This window comes from Lathamus discolor, chromosome 4 (genome assembly GCF_037157495.1).
Source record: "Lathamus discolor isolate bLatDis1 chromosome 4, bLatDis1.hap1, whole genome shotgun sequence".
Lineage (NCBI taxonomy): Eukaryota > Metazoa > Chordata > Aves > Psittaciformes > Psittacidae > Lathamus > Lathamus discolor.
In genome coordinates this window covers 59,711,461-59,732,967 of record NC_088887.1, presented here as the reverse complement: position 1 = coordinate 59,732,967, position 21,507 = coordinate 59,711,461, and the positions used below count along the sequence as shown (strand labels likewise).

General features: G+C 40.7%; 1 protein-coding gene across 8 annotated transcripts in view; it reads right to left on the bottom strand.

Annotated features, from left to right (window-relative positions):
• The window catches only part of UBE3A (ubiquitin protein ligase E3A), a 57,520-nt gene extending 37,826 nt beyond the window's left edge, over positions 1 to 19,694 (bottom strand). For 2 of the 8 annotated variants that reach the window (XM_065677636.1, XM_065677638.1), the window contains exons 1-3: positions 19,239 to 19,694; positions 15,385 to 15,479; positions 9,750 to 9,816 (exon numbers count right to left, since the gene is read on the bottom strand). Coding sequence is in view for 5 of the 8 variants with exons in the window: in XM_065677631.1 (XP_065533703.1) it covers positions 1,569 to 1,588 (20 nt within the window). In the remaining 3 variants the exon portion in view is untranslated. Of the gene's footprint in view, positions 1 to 1,568; positions 1,686 to 2,295; positions 2,442 to 4,592; positions 4,700 to 9,749; positions 9,817 to 15,384; positions 15,480 to 19,238 lie in introns of all 8 variants that reach the window. The other 6 variants (XM_065677631.1, XM_065677630.1, XM_065677633.1 and 3 more) reach the window with 6 other exon arrangements.
• Between the last annotated feature and the right edge of the window lie 1,813 nt (positions 19,695 to 21,507).

The window sequence follows — 21,507 nt, the reverse complement described above, 5'->3', positions numbered from 1 at the left end:
AAATAAATCAAAATTTCATTTCCCTTCAACTCCAGTGACCAAACCAGGTCACTAAACACTTAGTAGAGAGGAAAAAAAACTTCAGTTTTGAGTTTCTTTTTTTTTTTCTAATTATTCACCTAAGCATCCAAGTGCTACAAGCCGTACGACCTGAAGAATGGTGGAAAGAAAAGTGTTTGTTATATTCATACTCCCTAGCTCCTATATTTACATCCAGGACTTCAGAAACTGACAGCAAAGAGACTGGAAGTTTGAGGCAGTTGTGATCTTTTAGTCATACGACACAATGAAGCTTTGGGTAGAGTAATGCTTTAAGTTGCTAAGAAAGCACAGGTGAAATAGCATTAAAACGCAAACATCAAGAGTATGCTTTGAGCCTTCAAAATATGCAGCAGTATGAAAAATTAAGAGGAAAAAAAGCGGACTGGCACCTAAACATGTAAAAAAAAGTAGCCTGGTAATTTGCAGTACAGATGTAATCACAGCTATCTGTATGCCCAAAATCTTTTCCTATCCTTAACATTTGTGTGAGCTTTATCTGTGCTTTGATCAGACAGCACAGTCAGTACATGCTATTATGCTAAAAAAAAAAAAAAAAATTTCTTCTGTAAGACAAATAATAAGACACAGTTTCAGGAAAGTTCAGAAAAAATAAACCTAGCTGAGACAAAAAAAAGGGTTTGGTCCTTTAAAGTAAATGGTTCTACAGAAAACAGGGATCAAACTCCTTCAGCTAATTGTTTTCTATAGCATGAACAGACCTAGCATAACTATGATTTGTAGAAGTATTAATGCAATTATTAACCAGTTTTTAAAAGGTTTCAAATGGTGATACAAGCACCAAATAAAATGAGCTTTCAGTACTCATTAAAACAATGTGGAACATCAATCTAATTACAGAAAATGTAGTATTTGTTGAGAAGCTATTTATTCTGCAATACCCAATTGTTTACAAACAAGATACCTTGTTATTCCTCTGAGCAAGCAACAGTATGAGGAAAGAATTACACAGTATGGCAAGATGTCTTTTCGTCATGCTTAAAATCTGAAACAAGAGTTCTGTTCAGAGAAAAATCACAGAGCAAATGCTCTTATAAATTTCAACTTTGAATTAGATCTTAGATACAGATCACAAGACACTAAACTAATCTGAATACTGCAGTATGAGCTAGCAAATTGAAATGGTGGCTCACTTCCAATAACACAGCGAGCAAGTTCTCCATTCTGCAAGCCACTCCTTGAATAAGAATGCTAAAAAATTTATACAGAATTTCAGTGTGAGAGTATAAAATGCCAGAGACAAAAGTGATAATATCGGTCTTAAGAGGACTACCACAGAGCACCACAGTGCTCCTATTGTAGAAAGCAGGCCGAGACAAGCTAAGCGAGCTTCGAAATCACTCTAAGCAAGAGTGCAAGCCAACTTTGAGAGCTGACTTAAGCAAACAATACACCTTAATACTATTTATAAAACTAACTTCAAGCCTTACAAATGAAATACTTTAAAAATGAATATTAAACTGAAACATACTGATCCTGAGAAATAACACAGTACACTTGATACTTACCTTTTACAAGCTGTGGCCATTCGGTGACATCAGGGTGATCACAATTGATTCACTGATTAAAAACGAGTTGTCACACCAGTCCTGTATCACGCTGGGCTAAGCATAAGCTCAACAACTCTAAATAATTAAAAATAATTTAGTTATAAGTCCTTACAAATTATTTTCAGCCAGCCTGCTAAATAAAAATCATAAAATAGAAGAAAAAATACTGATGTTAAGCATTGTTTTAACTGCAAGATTAAGACCTACTGCACACAAAAAAAAGTTAAATTCTGAATGGCATTTTAAGACTTCTGGAGTAACCCATTACAGTACACTCAACTGGTGAACTTGAAAATTCATCAACTTATTTTTAGCCTCTCTGAAAAAACTAAAGTCCATCTTTCGGACAAGTGGAAAGCACCCAACATCAGCACAACAAGCACTGGAAGATTTGGAAACATATGCATAAGTATGAACTGTAATTTCTAACTACAATAAAATTCCGTTAGTTGTTTCTCTGCCACAACTCAATTGATACTGGTTCCTAATGAGGCCCCATGTTCCCAGGGGAGCAGCATGTAACTTGCACTTTGCCGTGTGCCTCTCCCCAAAATAAAGTAGGCTAAAGCTATGTAAAAGCTTCAGAGGAGCAACCTTACTATCTGTGGCCAATATTTTAGGTTCCTTGCTCCGTTTAAGCCGCATCTACTCTTCTCTCCCTTAAATTTTCAAAAGGGTATTTTACCTGTCAACTGTTTCCTGTGATCTGGCTCCACGGTACAAATTGAAGGGTTGGTCCTTTATTTTGTCACGCAGGTGGCAGCCAATGATCACCCAGCAATACTCGTGCCCAGAGCGCCCTGGGACCACCCCAGCTGATTACTTCCATGGCTGAAAAGGAACCAGTTAGTCTCTTACCTACTGCTATTATCTACTCTAAACTAAAGTTAATTGAAAAAATATTTCCAAATATAACCCTCAACACTCAGTTCAACCCCATTCTCTCTCCCACCCAAGCTCCTAAGTGTACTGGACAAAGCCTGTAAAGAAAAAAAAGGCCTCTGATGGAGAGTCAGGCCACAAAGCATTATTCACTTTCTGTTAATATAAAGTTTTGATTAAAACTGAAATGTTATTACTGTGTTTAGTAAGTAAAACGTTATCTTTTTCTAAACACCAGTAGCTATGAAGGCAGACCTCTGTACAGTATCAGAGAAGTTTATTTCTGAGGCTCAGCCCCAGATAAAACTCCACACATCTGAAGGTCGCCATAAAGAAGCCTCACACAGAAGCAAGGTGTATGAAGGCTAGCAAGCTATTCAGGACACACCCATAGCTCTCCGCAGTCACAGTGATCTGGTACAAGTATTAAGGGAGCACATCAGACAGCTTTAAATGTTTCAGTAAAGAAAGCTTTTGTGCTTCAGTCCAACCTGTTACAAGAGTTTTCAGTAAAGACTTAGGTTCAACACACAATCAAGCATTCTCAATGCTAATTTGTTATCTGTTGACCTGTCAGTGATATGAAATCACTTATCAGTAAACAAGGCCCATGATTTTCAAAAATTTGGCAGAAAAAAATTGCTGACTTTTGCTATTCTGCTACAAACCCCACAACAGAACAAATCTGTATTAGTTTCAAAATGATGCTTATTAGCTTTACTGGGTACATTCCTCGAGATAGGAAAAATGTCATTTAATTATTTTAACATCAGTTATATTTGCATCTTCTCATCTAAACACAAGTGCAGTTGACATAAGTAAAAAGGACGCAGGTTACCAAAACCCTCTGAAACAAAGCAGAGGTTCTCTAGCACTTATATTTTACAGGTATAAATTGTCAAAGTTTAACTGAGTCAATGCCAGGAACCTTTAAGAGTCAGTTGGAAAGGTTCCTCATCTGTCAACACTAAATGACAGACAGGGCAAAGATTTTCAAATTGATGTTTTCTGACCATCAGCTGGACAGGAAAGCAAAAATCAAGATGCTGATGCAAAACTAAGAAGCCTTAAAACACTTCTTATGGCATTCTGATTATGTAAGACCTGACAGTGTCTACTTTCAGGCAAGCCTTTGCTTTAAATAAACAGATGCCTATTCCAAGGCAGTGTTTCTTTCTAAACTTAAATCTAAATTCTTGCTGCTTTCTGAACTGATGTGAAATTGCTCTGTAAAAACGCATGCAGAAATTCACACCACTTCTAGATCTTTGCCTAAGTAACTTTCAGCATGCTGGTCAAAGAGGAGAGTGGTGTAACCTCTAATTTCCTCACATGTTAGAAAACCTGCATTCTGTCCAACTGCTGGCAGTATCGGCTCATGTTCCAAGTCAATCACTCCCTACCTGGATTTGCGTTCTGTACCACCCAGACCATGGGCAAAAAGCTAGCTACAGTAGTCTTCCATTCAAGTGGAAGCATGTTAGAACAACAGGCTTACAGCAACCTTAAAACAAGGTTTTCCTCAGGTTTCATATTATAGAAGCCATGAACATGATTGTTAACAGTGAAGGAACACAAGAAGTGTTGGTGCTGGCTTCAAAAACCATCAGATTTTGGAATGTTAAAGAATGTGCACTGAGGTGGCACCTCTACTAATCATGGCCAAGACAAGTTTGTGCCCAGGCCTGACATAGCTCCAACTCTGTTAGTCAGATTTAGCATACCCCTGAACATAGTATATATAGCAGCTCTGTGAACAGAGGCAGCATCCAAGCCGGCACAAATCTCACAAATGTGAAGTTAACTTATCTAAGTTCTGTAGTGAAATTTGTGTCTACAGATTGAATCAGCTTTGAAACGGGTAGTAACAGCATTTCTAATCTGTAACAAGATACCTTAAAACTAGATTTACTGTATGGGTTCTATGAATCTCATGCTACTTTTCAACAATCTAGATGCTAGAAATCTTAATGAATCATTTTCCCTTCTACCTCCTTCTTGTCCTACCTTCCCCACCCATCCTTACTGCCCCTCCTTGGGATAGAATATGATAGGCAAGGACTCCCTAGCACAGATGAAAGAATTTTTCTAAAACCTTACTCATTCATGCATCAGCAGAGTAGTTTCTCCTGGCAAAGAGACCAGCATGTTGAAACATAGGGTAGGTGGTAAAGGAGACTGCCATCAGAAGATCCTTTATTCTGATTCTAGTTTGAACAAAGGACATTTTGATTGTTGATCCAAGCAAAGCAAAAAAAAAAAAAAAACCCCCAAAAAATCCCCAACAAACAAAAACCCCACAACAAGTAACAGAGTTAAAGGACACTATTTGATCAGGAAAGGGAAACCACACTGATGAGAATACTAGCATCCTGGAAACTGACATTATGAAGAATAGGAAACTAACCTAAACCAACTACTTTTCTGTCACAGGAATTCCATTACAAAACACACTCTAGATGCAACTTACCTTTTCTAAGGTAGGCACAGAAGCCCCAGAGCAGATATTTATTCTTACTACTCAAACAGGTTTTTATAATTATGATTAGCATGTCTTACAGTTTAGACTTTCACTAACACACTGAGCAGCTGAATGTATCTAAATTTGCGCCTGTGGAGTATGTCCAAGAAACCTGAGATGGCTGCTTGGCTCTTTGGGGCTGGGCAGGCTCCAGTAGAGACACATCTGTATCTGCTTAGCGACTATTTACAAGAGGTAGATTCAACCAGGACTGCAACAACCCCTATTATAACTAGCAAAGCAATACACAAGATCCATGCCCTCAAACCATATATCTGAAGAACCTTATGTGGCTCCCTGGAATAGCCCTCATCAAGATGCAACAGGATAAATAATGTTTATGCAGTAGTCTGAGACAACTCAGACCCATTTCTCCAAGGGGCCAAAGGTGCAGATTTTCAGAAAAGAATGTTTCTCTGAACTCAAAGAGAGGCAAAAAATAATAAATGAGTTAAAGAGCAAGAAGTCAGAAACAAATTCAGATGCATTAAAAGGGGCTAAAAGCAACTTTTTTGCATAGCCTGATGAGATCTTCACTTTGCATGTTTCATTTAATCTCAAAGTCTAGCATCAAAAACAGGAGCCAAGAAGAGGTCTCCAACTTCAGCATACAGAGCTTAAAGCCACACCTTGGAGAACATAAGCACCTACTTGTCAGCAATCAGAAATAAAGCCAAAAAACTTCCAGGTACAAATCACTTAACTGAAAGTTATCACTTACATGGATTTTCTATACCCATTACTTTCTCTGTTATTTCATGTTCATTTTCTGTGAAAGCACAGCAATCTGGCAGCTGACACCTAGTAGCTGAGGTCTAGGAAGATCCCAGAAAGAAGGAACACTTTTCTCATTTAAACTATAACTTCTTACTGACCTCACTGAAGGATGGGTGCGCTGGAGGTGGCGTTTGTAAGAATTTAAGTTCCTTTTACAAAGGAATTTTAAGTATCCACCCAAGTAATCTTTGATACAATTTTTCTTCTTTTTAAGATTCTCTTTTTAACAGGTGATTTCACGAAAACAGGGGTGATTCACCTGTACAAAGAGCTACCATGACCTTCCCGACCTTACAGTGCCAGAATTTGAGTTGCCTAATTAAAAATAATCATTCATCTCATGAAGATAACACTAAAGACAGCTTTCGTATGTTTTCTGAAGAATCACTCTGAATCCTCCAAGAATGAATTTGATACACTTCTGGATTTTGAGTACCACGATGAAATTAACAGTTATCTATGCAGTAAAAGGTACCCTCAGAACTTCCCTTGCTAGGTTACTACTTCAAAAAAGGAACTGACAATTAATAGAAAAGCTGGTCTCTTATAACTTGAGATTGTTCTAAGTATCCTGGAGAAAACTGTAGACTACCCACCAAATCCCTAAATTCCATCTTAACTGCTACTTGCAAGGGAGGGGGAAAAAAAACAAAAGAGAAGTAGTAATCATGTTTGAGACTTAATTGATGTTTTCGACCTTATCAAGACATTATTTTCATTGCCTGCATGCTGCTTCCAGCTGAAAACATGAATAGACATAATTCCTGAAGTTTTCTTCATACAACTAATAGGAGGTTGAATGATCCTAAAATAAAATAAAACATCCACTAAGAAAACCTGATAACATAAATCCTAACGGAGCTGCAGAAACAGTAGTAATGCATCTATACTTTTTTTTTTCGCCCAGTGCCTAGTAAGCCAAACCATTCATCTAGCAAATACAAAGTCATACAATTAGAAGACCAAAAGAATTGGGTTCTATCCTGGAGAATGCCAACCTAAAGTGATTAAAACAGTCGTAACTGATATGCAAGCACACACGTGCTCCCAGTATTACAGCTAGAACAACTGATATGAAGGGCTCTTGGAAAAGTGCCTGTTCATCTACATAAAGTACTTCAGACATGTTCAAAACTTGTGCCCAGTTCTCCAATTATTCAATATTCTTCAGCAGTGTTCTAGAAGTAGCAGAAAAGAGTCACAAAGACAGCATGAATATAGGAAAAAGTGCCTTGTGATTAGATAATGGAAAAAGTTCAGTTAATCATGCTAATCAATATGGATACTGGAAGTAACTAAGTCCTCTCACTGCATGTAAAGAATACATAAAAAAGAGCTTCCAATTAAAAGAAAGCATATAAAACCACCATATGACTAGAAACTGAAGGCTGACAAATTCAAATTAGAGTAGGAAGAGAAACATGCAGGACAGCAAGGATAATTAACACTCGAATAAATCATTCGGGGTAGGGATCTGAATTTGCTTCTACCTTCAAATTAAAGCTGGCACCATTCTGGAATTTACACTTCAGTAAAAACGCAAGTTACTGAGTTTAATAAATGCAGAATTTGGTGCATCCTGATATACAGAGATCAACTATAGCTTTACATAAAAGCTTTATCTCGTAATATTCATATACATACTTTGCCCATACGTCAACAGTCCAGAAATCATACAGTAACAGAAAAAAGTCTAGTGTTTGCCCCCATTCCCTCCCTAAATGCCAAAGCTAAAGGCCCACGACTTATTTTCTAAAACCACCCCTGCAATTCTGGGTATCAGACTTCCCTTTCAATTTGGTTTTGGTTTGATATTTCAATAAGATCATAGATGTATTTTATTCACCTCTGTAAAAGAGGGAAAGACCTGAAATAATCTTTGGTTTCTGCATTTTTCACTTAGACCACAGCTGGGTTTTTTTCTGCTACACACACTCCTTGGTTTTGCAGCAGAGCCATTTGTTTCTAACTCAATTATGCCTGCTATTTCAGGCTCCCTCCAAAATGATAAACAGTTATGATTAGAAAGCCCCTCCTACATCAGGAGGTGAAATCCAATCATCTGTTTAAACTTCCTCTAGTAGCTCTCCTTTTACTGGCTAGGTATCAAGTTATTTTCCAAACAGGTAAGTTTTACACCTTCACTTCAGTTTTAATATTTAAACTTCTATTCCATCTGTCCTTTTGTTTATACTTCGTTATTTTGCTTTCTTTTGCTACCCATCCTTTATGCAGCCTTCCATGTAAAATACGTTTCTGTTCACCAAGTTCTTCAGTATCATCAGCATGTTTGTTTATATATAGTTTATATTAAGACCAAGCAATCATGCAATTCCGTAGCATAACATACAGCTCTTCTGACATTCCATTAGCATTCATTACTCAAGTTGTGGGGGATTAGAGGGGAATTCTTTACCAATTTATGAAGTGCATACCAGTACCCAGGCTATGCACACATACAGTGGCAAGCAGTTAAACATTTGGAAAACAGCAGCCAGTATCAAAAATGGCAAGAAAGAAAGAACGGTTTAGGTTTGAAGAAGAATCATCATACACACAACTGGTATTGAACTGGAGAGCAAGAAGCAGGTGGGTGGTCCCAGTGGTGCTGTGGGTGCAAAAATGAACATACGCTACCTACCAGATGCCTGCTACAGTAAAGGACCAATTTATACAATTCTCTCAGGAACATCTGGACTGTGATAATGTAATGTTATAGCTTTAAGTCATTTACAATCTTTAATTAGCACGTACTATATTTAAAGTTACAGCTTAGAATTAATCCTGTCTATAGCTTTCTATGAAACAGAACTTAAAACACAGACACCAAACAATCCTTCTGCAAGGTTGAGATTTCAAAACTTTAAATATTTTCATATGTTAAATATCTTCAAAACAAAAACATAGACATACACCCATGGCGTGTAAAACTCTTATCAGCAGTCAAGTGATTTCTTCCCATGTTTTAAGTGATTAAAACCGGTTTGGATGTAGCTTAGAAGCAGTTAATTTTATATATTACATATATTCACATAGAGCTTTTATGTACATTATTAGACCTATTTAATATGGTAGAAAAAAAAAAAACAACCAGTAATTGTTTCTCTGAATGCAGCAACGCAGGAAACTTCCACAATTCTCTAAGTACCAAGCTGCAGAACTACAGAACTTGAAACCCTAGGGTGGCGCAGTCATTCCGTACTACCAGGTATCTCCATAGGACTACACCAGAATAAAGTTAGAAAATGAAGATTAAAATAACTACAAGTTAAGATTCCAACCTTGCTGTAATACATGTATATATTTTTTAAGCTGGCTGGACATTCAAGAGCCTAGACAAAAAAATGCCATATGCTATTAGCTGATGTTAACACTACTAATGAAGGCTACATTTCCGTATTTCTTAGAATAGTTTGGGTTGGAAGGGACCTTCAAGTTCATTTAGTTCCAATCCTGCTGCCATGGGCAGGGACTCCTTCCACTAGACCAGGTTGCTCAAAGCCCCATCCAACCTGGCATTGAACACTGCTGGGGATGGGGCAGCCACAAGTTCTCTGGCCAATGCTGGCTCCTAGCATTCCAATTTGCGAATTTAACTTAAACTGATGCTTACTTAAGTTTTCTAGTAGTTATGAGCTTATTTTTCAAGCCATTCCTAAAACCTGTAAAAGCCTCACTATAAATGTGCTCAGCAGGAAGGAAAAAAACCCCGAACAAACCAAAACCAAATCTTCAGTATTCTCCAAGGAAAAAAAATAATAAAATCTCAATTAAGTCAGTTTTCTAGAGCACTAGGCCTAACTACTAAACATCACAGCTAAAAAAATACAGGAAAAATGAATGCATTTTTCTTCCTGACTTTATTTTCAACTTTTTATTTTTTTTAACCAGGGAAAAGATAATTATTTCATATTATATTTATTAGCATACATGCACTATAAGTGAAAACATAAACATACCATATCTTTCCAGAGCTGCAGAAACTTTTCTTTCAAATTTTAAAATGGGCTTCTACAGTTCTTGTACCTACAAAAAAAAAAAATAAAAATTACATTCCAGTTTTCATACTGTGCTTGGTACAAGTTCAATAAAACTTCAAAATGACACATACAATCAGTCACAAGTTGCAACTAAAGGAAACATAGAATCACACAGTATGTCCAGTTGGAAGAGACCCATAAAGAGTCCAAACCCCTGTTTTCACAGGACTACCTAGAACTAAATCATGACTTCCCAAGCTAAATCATACTTCCCATAAAAACCACAATAGAAAATATTTACTATGTTAGGGAAAATACAAAAGCAGAAAGCCTGTACATACTATGTTCCCTAATCTTTCCTCCACAGTAATGCAATAGAGTTTTACAATTCCATTCATCTAGCTCATTATAAATATCAATTTCCTTCTTCTGGAAGATTCTGGCATGGTCTTCTCTCCCCCCTCTTGCCCACCCCCCTTTTTTTTGGTGTTTTTTTCTTTGTTTTGGGTTTTTTTTTGGGGGAAGGGTTTGTTTGTGGTTTGGTTTTGTTTGTTTGGTTGTTGTTTTTTTTTGGGGAGGGGTGTTTCTTTGGGCTTTTGGGGGTTTTGTTTGTTTGGTTCTATTTGTTTGGTTTTGTTGTTTTTATTGTGGTTTTTTTGTTGGGTTTTTTTTTTTTAATTAACTAATGGTAATAATCATTAGAAAAAAAAATACCCAATGCTCAAAGAAGTCACAGACAGAACCACATCTTTGTCCAGGCTGCACAAAACTGGGAGTTCAATAAACTTCCCTACAATTCATCCATTTTCAGGCAAGCCATAACAAACAACAGACATATGACTAAAACATACTTCAAACATCTTCAACAAGCACCTAGAAGCACAACCAGTTCCAGGGAGAAAAAACTGAGAGAAATAAGCATATAGATAAAGAAATCTAGTAGCAACTTTCAAAAGAAAAAAAACAAACCCAAAATACCCAACTTACTTATTTGGCACAGAGTATCACATTTTCAGTACCATAAAGACTTAATTTCTAGGTTCTAAACCTCTATTTAGAATAAACAAATCCAATGCTGTTGATTCAGGCTGATCTCCAATACAGATCGGAGTTCCCACGAAGGAAACACTGATCTGGTTACCTTAAGAGTACATTCAGGTTTGCCTTAAAAGATGTCAAACCACAGAGATCCAGTACACCAAAGGCCCAGTTCTTTATCAGGGATGTGAAATGGGGTGATCCTGGTCTGAAACAGTTGTGCCAGTAAAGCACTCTCTCCACCACTAACAGTTTGTCCACAATTTTTTGTACTTAAAGAAAAAAGTTAAACAGGGCACCCTACGTGTTTCATGAAACAAGACTGCTATTTCAGCAAACAATTAGGATAATTATGTGGATTTATGTGCAATTAGGATTAATGAATTAATGTTATGAAACTACACCAATAAAACTTTGGTACCATTCAGAAGAAAAAGCAAATAATTATTTAAACAATATGAAACAATAACTGATGATTTTCCTGTTTGGAGGTGGCACTTCTCCTCCGTACCAACAGAAATCTAGAATATCTATTTTATATTCTATTAAAGAATAATTCTTTTCACAGTGATACCATTAAGCAAACTCAGAAATATTTTGACAAATGTGACCAATATTTTCACACCTTGTATCACAAGACTTCCAGCTCAAACACCAATGCATATAATTGTTTATGTACACAGATAAAAGCAGTATCATCTATATAAAAGTCACTCCAGTCTCCTTTAAGGTACAAAAGCACCATCAGTATGCATAGAGTATGAGCAGAGCACAAAGTATAGCATGAAAAGGTATCAAAAGTACACATCTATCAAGATCTTATGATTATTATCCAGCAATAGGAGAGAAGACAACAAAGGTTCCCAACATAATTGAAGATATGTAGTTTAAGAAAGTACAATTTACAGAAGAAATGAGACCACAGCAGAGGAGATGGAAGACACAGGACTTGCTTAGTAACATGTAGCTAGCAGCAGATGAGCAATTCCAGCAACACAAAACCGAAGCTCCTGGACTTCTAATCCTCTTTCTTCAAACTCCCTCCACCAGCTACCACCAGAGCAAAGCAGGAGTTCAGCAGTCTACTAAAAAACTACACTCAAAGGCTACATGACCAACATAAAAATGAAATACAGAATTTGTAATGCTTGTCTAAAAGGAATGAAAATAATTTAATGAAGTCAGATGTGCTTCAACATTCACCTTTAGTACTCATTAATTAGCATTAGGTTAGCACAACTACCTAAAAAAAAAAATGCAAATGGAAAATGTGACTAAAAGCATGGCTAACACACTTGCTTCCTTCCACTCAACAAGAAGAAATCTTGATGTATCACATGACCAGAGCCAAAAGAGCTGCTTGTTTACAACTGTCATATATTTTCAATAAGAGGAGACTTCAAGGCACACTGAATATTAACAAAGATGCTAAGCTAGTGAATTAACCAAACTCTAATGTACAGAACTGCAAAATATTTAAGAAATTAATTCTAAATTACAAAAAGTACTTTGAAACTTTCATGTCTGGCTTGATGCAAGACATCATGAAATCACCTCTATCTGGTCCTTAAACAATGTTTTCCACTTTTTTTTTTTTTGCAGTAACTGTCACAAGACAGGAGCAAGATAAAAAATTCTGAGTGCTACCCTTAAAAAAAGGTAGGTATTTTATGTAGCATTCTGTATTTGAAATTGTATTAGAGCATCTGTGATTTTAAATAATGATTTTCTTCCATGAGTGACATACTTAACATAACATTAGCCAAACAAAAAACCACCAAGTATTCACAAACACCCTTCTTTCAGTAAGATATTTAGGTCAGGGGAGCCACACAAATGGAGTATTTATCACCACCTTACAATGTGAACGACTCAACCTTTACAACCAAGAAATACCAGTTATTTCACAGAAGTGACACATTCCCTTAGGAGCTCCCATGACCTTGAACTCTGATGGGACTTGCAGATTGTGCAGACTGTAAGTATGTATTGTCATGGTCCCAAATAGGTAAGTTTTGCTACAACAGCTGAAACACATCTAGGTGCTGCCACTGCAGCCTGTGTATGCTCATATACCATGGACTTCCTAAAAATAAAATAGGGTATACACACATATTAAACCACAGCATTTATTACCACAATTTTCCTCAAGAGATTTCACTATGAAGTAAAAAGTAGTCATTATCTGAATATGGCTATACAAATAAGAAAGCTGGAAACATGATACTGAAAACAGAAATTCTGAAGTAGTGGTAGACCTCTTCAATATTATCTAGCTTTGTAAAAGTTTGATAGCTTTTAAGAAAATGAAAATTACCATACTGTAAAATCAAAATATTTTAAGCATTTATCAGCTCCTGCACATGACTAACCATCTGCAGAAGAAAAACTTGTCTACAACTATGGTAGCATTTTCTGAGGTATTTTGACCTGCAGACCATTTTAGAAGTTCAGCTCCTTTAAGAGGCACTCCACCACCCCCTGACACCCCAAGCCTGCTGAACTGCAGCTGCTCCAACCTGGGTCCCACAAAGCATACCAGAGCAGAAGTACACAAGCAGTGCCAGAGCCCAGCTGCCTGGACAAGTCTGGCATCTCTCAGCACTGTGCAAGCTTGGCAACATGTTACGCAGGTCTTGTGCCTCCCCTGCACACAGCTCCTAAAGGTATGGAAAAGGGGTGCTCGTTCATCATTCTCATTTCATCTCACCAATTTCTTTAATGAAACGATTATCAAGGGAGTATCAACAAGTCCAAAAAAGGGTCCATCAAAGGGAGTAGAAGTGTGATCTCCTCTATGAAGGACAGATGAATAACTAGCTTTGTCCCTAGAACTCTAGCTTGGTCAGGGCAGGAGCCCTGCTGCAGTCCTCACAGGACAGAATAAAATCATGTGGACTAATTGCAGCTATGCAATTAGCCAAACCCAAATACAGGTTCCATGATTTTATGCTTGTGATCCCACCGGTTGAGGCAAGGCCCACCAAGACCAAACCTAAACTGGGTTTCAAATTACCTCACAGGTTTTGATACTTTGTCTTATGTAGGTACTTAGGTCACAGGTTTGACATGTCACACCAGGACTGAACACAAAGACACATGGAAGACAGGGAGGTCATTCAAGACAACCAGCATGTGTTTCAAAATGTCATTGGTTGGATGGCTGCATCCAGATGGCAGCAGTCAACAGCTCAATGTCCAGATGGAGATCAGTGATGAGTGGTGCTCCTTAGCGGTCTGTACGGGGTCTAGTACTGTTTAATATGGACAGTTTGAGTGCACCCTCTGCAAGTTTGCAGATGACACCAAGCTGAGTGGTGCAGCTGACACACCTGAGGGATGCAATGCCATCCAAAGAGACTTGGACAAGCCTGAGAAGTGGGCCCAGGCAAACCTCATGAGGTTCAACAAAGCCAAGTGTCAATAACCTACACCTGGGTCAGAGCAATACCTGGTATCAATACAAGCTGGGTGATATCAATACAGAGTGCCTCTGAGAAGGACTTAGGGGGTACTGGTGGATAAAATAATGAACATGAGCTGACAATGTGCACTCGCAGCCCTAAATGTTGACTGTATCCTGGGCTGCACTAAAAGAAGTATGACCAGCTGGTTGAGGGAGGTGTTCCTGCTCCTCTGCTTTGCACTAGTGAGTCCCTAGCTGGAATAGTGCCCGCAGCTCCTGGGTCCTAGAGACAGGGAAGACATGGATCTGTTGCAGCAGGTCCAGAGAAGGGCCACAGAAATTATCAAAAGGCAGGAGCACCTCTCCTATGAGGAAAGGCTGAGCAAACTGAGGTGGTCCAGCCTGGAGAAGGTTCCAGGTAGACTTTAGAAACCTTACTGCAGCCTTCCAGTACTTAAGGAGGCTTATAAGAAAAATAGGACAAACTTAGGCCTGTTGTGATAGAAGAAGGGGTAATGCTTCTAAAATAAAAGAGGGTAGACTTAAACTAATTACAAGAAAGCAATTCTATCAATGAAGGTGGTGAAACAGTGGAAGAGGTTGCCCAGAGAGGTGGCAGATACCCCATCATTGGAAAAATACAAGGTCAGGCTGGACAGGACTCTGACCAACCAGATCTGGTTGTATACGTCCCTGCTTCATTGCAGGGGGGTTGGACTGGATGACCTTTAAAGGTTCCTTTCAACCCAAACTATTCTATGATTCCATGAAAAAAGTTATACCCTCAATATCAAGCAGTCAGCTGGTATATCAGTTCAAGTTTGTGTTAAACCATCACTGCTGTAATTCACCTATGGAACAGTTCCACTATCGAAATACCACACAAGATAAGCATGATTCTCCAAGGTAAAGTATGTCAACACAGAGCATGTTTTCAAAGGTATGTGGAAGGATACAAATAGGAGTGCTTTTCAAAGAAAATTCTAGAACAGCCACATGCTGTTGATATTCTTTTCAAGCCACTAGGTGACAAAAAAACCCAAACCCAACAACAAAACAAAATCAAAAACCCAAACCACTGCTTCACGAACTAGAAGTTTCTCTTAAAACACATACACCTGCTCTAAGGAAATGCAAGTTGCTTCAAAAGAAGCAGGTCACCCCTCTTACCTAAGACAGTGAAGTGAGAGTCAGGGTCCAGAGGCAAGCCACCCATTTAGTTCACCCAGCTGAACAACTGCAGCTTCTCCTAATTCTTCAACACTCTGTAAAACACAGGTAAAGAACCATGCAGGATGGTAATGGAAAGAGTATTGCTAAAGACTGACTTCCACCCTCTTCCTCCATTCAGCAGTTTTCATAATACAGGGAAGCAGGCTCAACCTATTAAAAGTAAGAATTAGTTAACACTTCCTTTCAGAGATTAATTCACAAGTATTTGTGAGACAGAACACCATGGTAATATTTAATTTATAATGTAATTTTGCAACAAGTAAGTTGTTAATAAGCCCTGTCAACTCCCAGCCACAAGAAGGTGGAACTATTCAAAAATAGCAATTAAAAGTGCTATTTGGTCACGTATTGTATTGCTAACCACGAATCCTGGATCCCAACATTATTTGATTTTATCTTTTAAATATTTATCCTACAAAGTTATTTTCCTGAAGAAACATCTTACCAGCCCACTGAAGTGTTGCTTCATTACAAAATGTTACCTTTACACTGCATTTGCTGACTTTCTGCAGACCAACCAGATACACTGCACACATTATTGTTCATATGAGCCTGTTTTTTTCAAAACTTTTATTCATGGGCAATACAGCTTTATAAGGCTGTCAGGCACTGCCTGTAAGTACAAGAAGTTAATGCAGTAAAAGTTAAGGTCAAAATATTAAGGTGACGAAAAGCCACTTCTAGCATGTGGTTTGCTCACTGCTGTTGTTTCTGGGAACCAAATATTTAGCAAAGCTTACAACACTCTCCTGGGAGTGGGGGAGAAAATTATTATTTTTTTTTTCTTTTTTTAGTAAACATCATATTCTAAATTATTTGTTACAGAACCTGACAGCAAATGTATTACCCTCTTCCATGTACAAACCAGCATTTGATAACTGACAGAAAATCTTTCAACACTTCTATGTAAAACTCACAGCTACCTTAAATATACTGGATACTTCAGAAAAAGGTGTAAAATATCTCATTTGTTTAAAAATTGGTATCAATTAATTAACTAAAGTGAAGCAAAGACCTGGCCCACAGTACCAAATACTGACATTGAAAATGACATATATGCCTACATATTTTAGGAATTCTTTCCCCTTGTCCCTCAATTGAATGTTCTAGTTTTAAGAGTTAGTGGCTTTTATCTTTCCGTGTATGAATACACTGCTGTGGTGAGAGGGAAAGACATTTGCTGCATTTAAAAAAAAGATTAATTCTCTCTGAACATTCACTAAATAAACTTAAACCAAAAGTAGCAGAGGGGAAAAAAAAAAAAAAAAAATTACTCCATAGCAAAAACTAAGGTGATGCATATTTGATGCAGTTATAAAAATGTAAACATTATAATCATTCCACATTAAATGCCACATTGTGTACTACACTATTGTTTATACAAAATGTTACAAGGTTAAAAAGCAAATAATCATAGTGAAATAAGCATGATTTCCTACTGGGGTACATATTTCATAATTCTGAAAAAGGCTTTCTCCTACCAAATGTGAAGCCAAAAGAAAAAGAATCTGTTTTATTTCCTCAAGTCAATTAGAACAGGGACAATCTCACTCAAGGTGCTCTAACAAGCTGAGAACATCCCTTGGTGTATTTAATATACACACAGAGTTTTAAATCCCATCCACAAAAGAATAATCATTTGCATATGTCTTTAAGCAGTGGCAGTAATTAAAAAAAGACTAAAAGCTTTGTTTGCTATTAAAAAAAGGATCAAACCCACACAATGTTAAGAGTTCTGAAGAGAACCCGAACTGAAAGCTCTAGGCTTTAAAACACACTGCTGTGAACAAGTTAAACTCCTCTGCTGTTTCAAGCCTGCCTTCCCTTCAGTCACTTTCTTTACAGTCCCAGAATCATGCCCCTAGAAAATCCCAAACAAATCAAACTATTTTGCCATCTAGCTTGATGCTTTTATTTATAAACTCTTGGGAGATACTAGGGATAGTTCAGCAAGGAAAACCAGCAAACAATGCTGGTAAACAGAAAAAAAAAAAACTTGTTGATTCTAGTATGAACGATACTACATTAAACAACAAACATTTAGAGTGGAATAGAAGGTATTAATAAAAGAGAGATGAAGCATCCCATAATACTGCATGGAAATAATTTCAATTAAAGGTATATTTCAGACCTGTAAACCTAAGCAGTGGTCTTGATTTTCTTTCAAGGTTTGTCTATATCAAATTGACAGAACATTACTGTTACAAAGACAAGTCATAGGCATTGCAAACTGCATTTCTTTTTAAAAGACAAATGAGTGTAAGGAAAACTGTGGAATATCCATAGCAATTTGGTAATGCACATTTCCTATTTTCAGTTCAACACACTCCAAGTTTCACAGTATTTTCAAACCTTCAACTGTTTCCAAGATGAAAGGGCACAGAGTATTCCGTGCTACCGTCCAAACTAAGCAGTTTGTTAAAACTGTAAAGCCTGTTTTCCAGCAGTTTTCATTCTTATCAAGGGGTACCTCTCACCACCTCTGTTATCTCACCCAGTCATAGATGTCTAACAACACAACCTAGAGTTTAGCTTCCCTCTTCGTGTGGAATCCCTAACTGGATGCTATTTGCATGAATTAGTAACTTAATCTTATGTTTTAGACCTCTCCCTTTCAAACCAGTCAGCAACATAAAAAAAAAACGTAAAATAACAATACAGTCACGTACATTTTACTTTGTTAGGACTCAAAGCTAAAATCAAATGAAATTTCCCACTGAGGAACTTTTTGGTAGACCTGCAAGAGGCATGGCAGAACTAATCTGACAAGCTGACTCTCACAGAGCCTCAGGTTTGCACAGCCACCTACTGAGGTAGGGAAGTTTCCACACAGACACAGAGACCATTCCTGAAGTGATGTAAAAGACATAGGTTTTCTTCCAGAGTTATAACACAGCTTACACAGAAGAAAACAAAAAAAAAAAAAATATTTCCATTAACTAGAGGGGAAGGGGAAAAAAAAAAAAAGTAGCATAACCAGAAGTCTGTAGATTACAGGTTCTTGCCACTTAAAGAAGAGCTGTGGACCATGCTTTATTCCCTCAGCAGTACTAACTTCTGAATGACCAAATCACCTCATCTTAGACACCAGATATACAAATCAGCTGTGAACTGTATGTAACGCCCCACAGAGCTCCCTTGAAAGAAATATTGCCGCTACACTTAAAAACGGAACGCCGAAAGTCCTGCAGCGGGAAGTGACAGATCCCGTTTACCAGCAAAGCAGTTTGTTCACAGGTTAGAAGATCCGACTCTTCAGACTGGATCAAAGGTAACAGGAGCAAGTGAGCACAGCTACTTTATTGAGCAGGCCTTGCACACTAGTTACGCACCCTCGCAGTACTTCACACACCCGCACCTCCCCGGCTGCCCCAGCTGGCCATGCCGAGAGCACCCAGGCGCCCCGTGCCCACGGCAGCCCCGCGGAACCGGGAAACTGAGGCAGGCACAGGCTAGGTTCACCCAAGGTCGCTCAGCAAGCCCAGTTCTCCCTGGAGGCGAGCTGCAGCCCAGAGCCAGCCACCCACCCGCCCGCCCGGCCTTCCCGCTTCTGGGGAGAGACAGGACGGCCCCGCACCCATGTGCCTCACGGGCGGAGGGGGATGACCACCGGGGCCACGCACCCCTGCCGCCGACGCCTGCCGTCCCCACCCCCGGTAGTGGATCTCCCAAGCGGAGGGAAACGGGCAGGGCCGCTTCCCGGCTCCCTCCCCCTCAGGGCCGGCGTGAGCCGGGCGCCATCCCCCGTACTGGCCCTCCCCCGGGCCGGGCGCTGCGCAGCGCCTACCGACCTGGGCGCCGCGGCCTGCTGCTCCCGGTCACCCCCGCCGCCCGGGCTCATGCGGGGGCCGCGCTGCGCTAAGGGTCGGGCCGCAGGCGAGGAGCCGTCACCGCTGCTACCGCCGGAGAAGCCGTCGGGGCCCCGGTGCGGAGAAGACAGGGACGCGGCCTGGCGGGAAGGGACGAGGGAGCGGCCTGCCGAGGGCGGGAGGGCGGGCCAGGCCCGCGGCTGCGCCTCCTGTCGCGGACTCGCTCCCTCTCAGAGCGAGCCCCGCGCCACCATCTTGGGAGCAACGCGGATATCGGCGCGGCGCAAGCTCGGAGGACGGGCGGGGGGTGGGGGAGGGGGGCGGGAAGGAGGACCCGCTGCGTCCCGGCGTGCAACGCGGGCAGGGGCGGGCGGACAAGGCGGCTGTTCCACGCTACCCACCCCGAGAAACCATAGAGTTCCCGGGCCGGTTTCTTCCCCTTTTTCACTCGCGGCTCCCGGCGGAAGGGAGCCGGGGCGGCGCCTGTGTGCCTGCGTGCATGAGGCGGAAGCCGCCATGTTGGAAGAGGGCAACGGGGCGAAGGGCCCGGGGGGCGGGGCTCCCTCCGCATGGAGCGGCGGTCAGCGCAGAGCGCGGGGGTGGTGACGCGAGGGGCGGGGCGGAGCTCGGGGTGGCGCATGCGCGTTGGTCAAGGCGCGGGGCGGAGCTCGGGGTGGTGCATGCGCGTTGGTCAAGGCGCGGGGCGGAGCTCGGGGTGGCGCATGCGCGGGGCGGAGTGCGGAGCGGGGGTGGGAGCAGAGAGGTGGCTACCTTGCGCCCGGCGCTGATGCGGGCCTATTCAACTGTGTTCACGCACACGCACACCTTTATATGTGTGTATCTATGCATATATGCACCTATATATATGCACACACATACATATGTATACTAGCTATATCCTTCTGTGTGGGGATTGACAGGCACATGCATGTGTATACAGGATAGGATATATATAGGATACGTAGGACAAGGGGTAATGGGTTCAAACTAAAATGGGAAGTTGAGGTTAGGTATAAGGAAGAAGTTCCTTACTGTGAGGGTGGTGTGGCACTGGAATGGGTTGCCCAAGGAAGCTGTGAGTGCTCCATCCTTGGCAGTGTTCAAGGCCAGGTTGGATGGGGCTTTGAGCCACCTGGTCTAGTGTGAGGTGTCCCTGCCTATGGCAGGGGCTTGGAACGAGATGATCTTTAAGGTCCTTTCCAATCCAAATCATTCTATGGTTCTGTGAGTCTATATCCACATACACACCAAGGGACATATATGCAAATGCACACACTGGGAAGTGTTCAGGGACACGTATGTCTGCATGCATGCTTATATGCTTGTCTACGTAAGTATGCACATGCATATGTTACAGACATATGCATGCACACTGATACCCCAGAGGCATGCAGGCACACCTGTGTGCACACACACGCATGCATGCTTTCACACACACATACCCTGCTCGCAGCAGGGCTGCAGGCAGGACAATACACAGACATAGAGGTGAGCAGTGGCACAGAAAGGGGACACAGCTGTTGCGGGCAAGGAGAGAAACAGCCGCCACCTCTAAGTCCTCAACAAGGAGAGTGCGGCCGCCATCAAGGCCTGCTGCGGTGTCAGGCCTGTCCACGGCCCCATGGCAGCCCGCCCAGGGTGTATCAAGTTTAATCCGGGCTGGGTGCCAGGGCTGGCCGGCAGGAGGGAGCGCAAGAAGGGGAACAGACAATGACCTCTGGAGGGGAGCCCGCGCTGGGGCCATATTCTGCTCTTGCTGCTGCTGGCCAAGGCATATGAAGACAGGCAGCAAGCAGCCTTGCAGTCTCGGCTGTGTCAGTCCCCTCTGCAGGCAACGGAGGAGAGGATGAGGACAGGCAGAGCAAGAGGCCCATGTTACTCAAACCCAAAACCATTGGGGGCACAGAGGGTAGAACTGGCTGGTGGGGCTGGGAGGGTTGGGGAGGAGTGAGGACTGGACATGTGGACTAAGGGTGAGCAAGAAACCTTGGCCCTGAGCAGCCGTGCTCGAAACCTGGCTAATTCACCTGCCCTTGAGAACAGTTTTTCCATTAACTTGTGTAATTTCTTTCCTTCTCCTACCTACACTAATGCCTATGCATTGCAAGTTTGCTTTCTGAGGGGTTTTTAAAACACAGGTAAAATTTGCGCTTTGGCAGGTCAGTGTTGAAAGCAGGCTGATCAGGTAATTTCAAAATTGAGCAGCGCATGCAAAATTGGACTTTTTGGGATGTTGACTTTTTTAAGGCAT